General features: G+C 40.2%; 1 protein-coding gene across 1 annotated transcript; it reads right to left on the reverse strand.

The window, feature by feature from the left end:
* Positions 1-1,459: 1,459 nt before the first annotated feature.
* On the reverse strand, positions 1,460-7,251 carry LOC124370165. The gene is made up of 5 exons (XM_046828458.1): positions 7,144-7,251; positions 4,692-4,767; positions 3,874-4,053; positions 3,399-3,529; positions 1,460-2,053 (listed from the first exon to the last, which is right to left on the reverse strand). The coding sequence occupies exons 1-5, from the start codon at positions 7,249-7,251 to the stop codon at positions 1,460-1,462; spliced, it is 1,089 nt and encodes a 362-aa protein (XP_046684414.1).
* Positions 7,252-7,510: the final 259 nt, after the last annotated feature.

Consider the following 7,510-nt stretch of genomic DNA (forward strand, 5'->3'; position numbering starts at 1 on the left):
TAACTTTTTAAGAAGGCGGTTTGCGCACAGAAATATTTCAAGTACTTTAATTGCTATGATTAACTGGCAGTATGTTAGTAATTTGTAAAAGTGTTTGCTAACAATATTATTTTAAAATAAATGTAATGTTTCAAACTAAACTGAAACTAAGTTGTCTGATTTTTTTTTACAGGTAACCGCAAGGGACCCGGAGGCTACAGGCGGTGACCACTACTATATTTAGTTAGTTTAATAAATAGCTTATCTTTATTAAGTCGTTTTATTTGAAATTCCCGCCACCGGTTCCAAAAATGGAGTGTGTAGTTGTCGTACTGGTTTTTTCTTGGTTCCCGCCAAGAAAAAGTGAGGTTTTGTTGACAGAAAAAAAGGCGCCGGAAAAAAGGTTACATGGGCGCCGCCATATTGGATTTTTTGGATCACGTGATACATGGGCGCCGCCATATTGGATTTTTTGGATCACGTGATACATGGGCGCCGCCATATTGGATTTTTTGGATCACGTGATATATGGGCGCCGCCATATTGGAATTCCCTCCGTCCCTCGTTTCTCTCCCTCACGTAGTGAGCACAAGAGTGAGGACCCACCAAATCACCGATTTTGACACCCTAAATCACCGATTTTACCGAAAAACACGATAATTTCGATAGGATTTGGAACATTTTGATAGGATAAAGCCCCATTTACACTGCCCAAACATCCCCGAGCATCGAGCATTCGTGATCGTAGCTCGCCGGTTTTCAACGAGCACGAACGCAAACGAGCCCTCTGTTTACACTGCTCGAGCATTTGTGTCGATCAGTTTCTCGTGAGCGTTTGCAGTGAATATTGATGATGGCACCCGGACTGTCAAAACTTGCGGTTTCCGCTGCGGCCGTCCTCATCCTGTTACAGGAGGAAACGCGAGGAAGGAAAAGGCGACGCGTGTCTTCATTTTTGAAAAAGAGGAACCACACTATTTTGCTGAGAGATTTGAAAGAAGACCACGGAGGGCTCTCCGAAAACTTCAGCCGAATGTCGTTAGACGATTTCGCCATCATATTGGGAAGGATAGAAGGGAAAATTGCCAAAACCGACACCAACTTCCGAGAGTGCGTTCCTGCATCAGTCCGGTTGGCGATAACTCTTCGATTTTTAGCAAGTGGTGACTCGTACGGTAGCCTCATGTATCTCTTCAGGGTTTCAAAGCCTACAATTTCTTTACTTGTTCCTGAAGTCTGTCGGGCCATCGTAGAAGCACTACAGGAGTATGTCAAGGTAAGAACAAAAATGTATAATATAATTTTATTTTTGGAAATATATATATTTGGAATAAGTACATGAAAAACGTTGAACGGAACTATTGAATAAAGTGCAAACGTGTGAATATTTTAACAGAACGAGGAAAAGAATGTTCCTGCTTCTGAGGGTACCCCAGTTCCAGGATCCGAGGCAAATACGGAGGCGAGCGGATCTGCATCATCACTGCTTGATTGATGTGAATGGTCTGTGGTGGGGGGTTGAGGTTCTAGATGGTGGTATGTAGGAAGAGAGGACAGAGGTGAAGTAGAGTCCCCACTGTACTCTGGTGTAGTCTGTTGTGGATGTAGTAAAATAGCCGGAGAAGGTGGGCCAGAATTCGCTGACGAAAACGTAGTAGCAGGGGACGGAGAGGCTGAATAATTCGGCGAAAACTGATGAGATAAACCGGCGATTTTGATGAGGAAGTTCGTCATAGCGGCCCATGTCGGCTTCGAAAAGAATGTTGTTGACGTGGTGCTGGACAAACGCTTGTGTCCTCTTGGAGTAAGATTTTAATTTCATCGCAACATGCTCACCATACACATCACAAGCATCACGCCTCACAGCATTATGCAGTATGCCGACCACCTCGTCAACTTGAGACCGTGGAGAGGCTGGCGTTCTTTTGCGCTTCATTGGAGTAGGCTTTGCAAAACCCAGTGCCGTTTGACTGGAAGCCGATCGTATCTCTTGAGATTGCTGATGAGGGAGGGTTTGAGTAATTTGGGAAGCAGATTCACTTGTATTGTCGTCCTCTTCCTGAATGAGCTCAACCTTAAAAATGAAGAAATGAATTAGCAAATTAACTAAAATACTTGAGGGTTTTATTACAAACTATTGGTTCCGCTATAAAAATTTAATTGTAGTTATTTAATAGTGTGTAGGTATATAATTTAATTTTGACGCTATGGGTGTACGTAATAAGAAATATTGTTCATTTCAGATGCCCGAAAATGAAGAACAGTGGCTATGCGAATCCAAGAAATTTGAAGAGAAGTGGGACTTCCCCCATGCTGTTGGAGCCATCGACGGAAAGCATGTAGCAATACAATGTCCGCCCAAAAGCGGGAGCGAATACTTCAACTACAAGTCCTTTTTCAGTTTTGTATTATTTGCGCTTGTCGACGCTGATTATAACTTCATGTTTGTGGACCTTGGATGTCAAGGCAGGATTTCAGATGGTGGAGTTTTCAAAAATTCTCAGTTGTACGACAATATTGAAAAGGGCAACTTGAAACTTCCCCCACCATCTCCACTGCCGAATTCGAGTATCCCCAGCCCGTACGTCATGTACGTCATTTTGGGGGACGATGCTTTTGCATTGAGTGACAGTTTGATGAAACCGTACTCTGGTTATCATCCACAAGGGTCCCCAGAAAGAATTTACAATTACCGATTGAGCCGGGCCAGAAGGGTGGTAGAGAATGCTTTTGGCATTTTAGCTTCTGTGTTTCGTGTGCTAAGGAAACCTTTGCTTTTGGAAACTGAGAACGCCAAGTGGGTTGTAATGGCCTGCGTTTACCTCCACAATTTTCTACGTAGAAGTGCAAGTTCGTCACGTTTATATTGCCCAGTGGGTGCTTTGGATACCGAGGAAAATGGAGAGGTTACACCTGGTACCTGGAGAAATGAGGTGGCTCCGGCATCCCTTCTTGGTTTGAAAAAAGTACCCAGGAGATCAAATTCTACTGCTAAAGATATCCGCGACTCCTTTGCAACATACTTCATGACAAATGGAGCCGTATCATGGCAAAACGATTACGCATGATAGCATTCTGATTGCGCATAACAACTTAGCTTAAGACCTTTTAAATTGAAAATTAAATGTTTGTTGTTGGATTTCTGCTGTTACAATATTGAAGAGTTTGTTAGTTTGTTAAGTCAGGTAGATAGACTTAGTAATTAGTCAAATAATCATTAAGCCTAAGCATGACGTTGTGTCGCATTTGTGAAAATGTTTACCACAATAAATTTTCTGATTCTGATTCATTACCTATTTATTGTACTACCTAGGAGGCATATTATACCTGAATCTATTAGGAGGCATTTCAAGCTTAAGTACATAAAAATGAATCTCTAATAAGCCATGCAGGTAAAAAAGTGTAATTCGTGAGCTTACCTGTGAATCATTCTCCTTTGAAGCGTTTTGTGAAGTACATGAGTTGATGGTTTCCTTGCACTTGTTCTTATCCTTCAAAAACCCAAAAGCTTCGTAAGCAAACCATTTGCTCCTGTAGATCTCGTCTGCACCTGATAAAAAATAGGTACATTTAATTATCAATTCGTTGAACCGAAAACATAGGTGTACTATTCAGAGAACAATGCACCGTCTGGCTGCAAATCACAACATCTTATTTCCATTCCACCTTTTATTTTCTATATTATAATAACGATAATAAAGATACTTAACTTTTTATATATTAAGAGATGATCACCTTCTATTTTTATTATTATTTATGATTTCTTGAAAATAATATTGTCAATTGGTGTATTCAAAGTGTATGAAATTGGTTGAAAGATTTATGAATTTGGTTGAAAAAATTATGAATTTCACTGGAAAAAGCTATAAATTTGCTAGAAGAAGGCTGACTTACCTTTTCCAGTCCCTTTTGAAGTTTCTTCCTTGTTCTTCTCCCTCCTGAAGGAAGCCAACAAGTAGGTTATTTTGCTTTTGACGGTGTCGGATGTCGTCTCCAACTGCGTCGCTATAGCTTCCCAAGCGTCATTTTTTTTAAAATTTTGTTGAAGTACAGCTTGTGGTTCGGCTGCCACAGCTATGGGTGCCCCTCATAGAGAGAAACTAAAAGGAAGCACTTTTCATTCTCCCACTCCATGCTGCTTTCACGAAAAATTACTACAAAGAATAAACTAAAGAAGGAATTCCACACTCGAAATGGGAGACGTGTGAACTCGACAGCCAGTAGGCAAGAACAGAATTCGGTGAACGCTGTTCGAAGAAAACCCGAGGTGTTTACACTGAGCGAGCGGTGAACGAGCATCCCTTTGATGATTCGCCGGAAAACCGACATCGGGCGGATCAGGCTCGAGCACGAACGAGCATTCGATTCGACCTTGCTCGGCTCGCCGAAACTGTTTACACTGCCTGAGCCTCGAACGAATGATCGTTCGTCACTCCTGTTTGCGACGAATGCTCGGGCAGTGTAAACGGGGCTTAAGAGTGTGAGGAGGGAATTTCTCCCGCCCATAAGGGAATTTCTCCCTCCCATAAGAGCCCATGTTAGCGCCCAAGTAGGGGGATGCCTACTCTCCGAAGAAGAATTCCAAATCGCTTCTCTCTTCTTAACTTCATCAATTAATAACTCTGTATTAATTCCCTCCATTATACACTAAACTACGCGCAACATAAGACAACGTGGTCAGACAAGACAAAATGACAGCCTGGCAGAACTACCACAGTGCAGACAACACGAGTGCAGGCGGTTGGCTGCACTGCGGCTTGGAGTGGGGAACGCACGTTTGACGTGCGTCTGCATAAATGCGGCCATATACTACCGTGTAGCCTACTTTGAGCAAACGTCTGTCACTGCGTTTGACGTCAGTTTCTAAAACACTGCGAAATGTTTTAGAAACGGAAGTCGAACGCAAGAGCTGTAAAAACGGACGAGAGTGGATAAAGTCGCTCATGTTCCAATGTATTTAAAAACGTGGGTTTTTTAACGTCCGTACAAAAACGCATGCATTAAAGGGCTCTTACACAATCATACGCGCGCGGAGTGTGACTCCACTATTGATATATTTTTCACTTTCTTAACAAATCCTAATTCTATGAAGATTTTGTAAACCTTTTTAGTATTTAAACTTCTAATTGTGTGTTTACACATGCTTTTTCAATTTTGGGTGGGTGTATGCATGCGTGTTTTGTAATAAAAATACGATCAGTTTTTATGAAAGTTAGTTTATTCATCTACAACTAACATTATAATTGAAAACAATCACATGTTGAATTTATATAAATGATAATGATAAACATTATTAGCATAATAGAGAAAATAAAATAAGATAATTTTAATTTAAAATATTGTAAAAGTTATGTTTCACTTAGAAAACTTGGTGTAGAATGAATAACGTCTTACCAGCATGTCAGTCTTTGTCTTGTATTTCTAGTACTTATTCATGACTAAACAATAACTGTTCATACTTCCTATTCAAGACTTTACAAATACAGTATTTTTACAACCAGATAATTTATAATTAACTAAATGTTAAATCTATCAAAAACCTAAATGCCTTGAGAAAAGTTTTAAGAAATGTTGTTCAGTTAGAATCTGAACCTTGTTCTATCATTTGAACTTTGGCACACAGTCCCTGCACACATAGCTTTCAATATGTTCCGTACACAAATATTTGTGGCATCCCTTACATGTGAATCGGGTTGGTCTGTTCTTTTTTCTGTCACAAAAGCTACACCTTCCATGAGTTTTCTCCCTATGATCCAGTACATGATTTGGTTGAGTTGCTGGCAGTCCCAATATTTCCCCCAGACGTAATCTTATTGACGTTGGGATGTTTGTCTTCGCAACTCTTGCTCTGATGTAGTCATCAAGTAGGTCTTTGGCCAGTGTTTCAAGAAAATCTTTTCTCAGCAGGTTGGTGTTTCCACTGTTGGCCTTTGTATTACATAGGCATTGATGCCTTCAATGTTCAAAAATGAAAAAAATACCACTAATGTCCACCTCCTGGTTATTCTTGCAACTGAATACGAGCACTTCATCTCGTCGACTTTGTCTACACCTGATCTTGTTGCATTATAAAATGTAATAATTGCTGGTTTGTGCACTTCATTATTTTCATCAGTTTCCACTTCATCTCGTTCGTAATGAAGTGTTGTCAGGGCTAAGACCACCTTGTTTTTCTTTGGTTTGTAAGAGACAAGTGTGGTATTTTCTCTAAAAGCGAAAACACTTGAATCTACTTGGCGATTTTTTACTTCTTTCATGAAGTTTAGGATTCCCCTTCGGTTTTTTTTAATTGTACCTACAAGAGTAAGCTTGTCATTTTCCAATAAGTCTTGAGCTAAATGTATTGACACAAACCAATTGTCACAGGTTATATTGCGGCCACTGTTAGAGATTGGGCGCACAAGACGTTTTACGATTTCATGTGACGAGTTTCCGCATAAGTAGGGTCCTGGTTGCTGCCGCCCACAGTAAACCTCAACATTGTTTGTGTAGTACATCTTAGCATCACACAAAGCAAATATTTTAAGACCGTATTTGGCGGGCTTGCTTGGAATATACTGTTTAAAACTGCAACGCCCACGGAAAGCATCCAACATTTCATCGATGGTTACTGTTTCAGATAAACTGTAATGTTTCATGCAGTTGTTAAATTTGTCAATAAGAAATCTCACAGCTGCAAGCTTGTCTGTAGCTTTCCTCATACCTCTGGTCCTATAATCATCAAACCGCAAGCATTTTAAAATGAACTTGAATCGGTTAATACTCATTGTCAGCCTAAAATATTCTATGCCTGTAACATCAGTACGCCATAGGTCCTCAAGTCTTGTATGAGATAGCTTCATGGAGCCTGCAAGGAAAAGCAGCCCTAAACAGGCCTTCAAGTCAACAACAGTTATGTCACTTGCGTCTCGGGGTCTGGTAAAATTAGGGCGTTGGCTAGAAATATAAATGTTTGTACATCTCCTGTAATATTTCATCGGTAAAAAATAGCTTCAGTGCGTCCAAAGTGCTTTCAGCATTACGCGCATCTGCACGAACGCCAGGTAGATGTCGTAGAAGATCACACGGTCTTCTTCTGACCCTCCAATTTTGATCCGGTGTCATTCTCCACACAGTTCCATCGTCAGCGACATACAGGTCATTAGTAATAACATTATTTATTACCTCATTGCCACGAATGTCCTGGCCATTATCCTCCTCGTTTTCAAGAACAGATTGGTTTAAAACTGGCTCATTATCACTGCCTTCAGCTGACTCCTCACTCAGTGACATGTGATCGCTTTCTTGAACATTGTCTTCTGAATTATCCGATGCCCCAATTTCATATAATATTAACTGTGATTATTTAAGGCCAGATTTCTGTAAACAAAGGTTTCTGTTTGTTTACCTTCAGTTCCATTCATATTTTAGTTTAATTTAATTTGATACCTTATTGGAAGATTCTTTACAGCGCCATATATTATTAAGTAATAGGAAACACAAGTCTGTTGCAGCGACAATAATTAAATTAAATAAATGTAAAAATGTTACT

The sequence above is a fragment of the Homalodisca vitripennis genome, unplaced genomic scaffold (assembly GCF_021130785.1).
Source record: "Homalodisca vitripennis isolate AUS2020 unplaced genomic scaffold, UT_GWSS_2.1 ScUCBcl_6;HRSCAF=292, whole genome shotgun sequence".
Classification (NCBI taxonomy): domain Eukaryota; kingdom Metazoa; phylum Arthropoda; class Insecta; order Hemiptera; family Cicadellidae; genus Homalodisca; species Homalodisca vitripennis.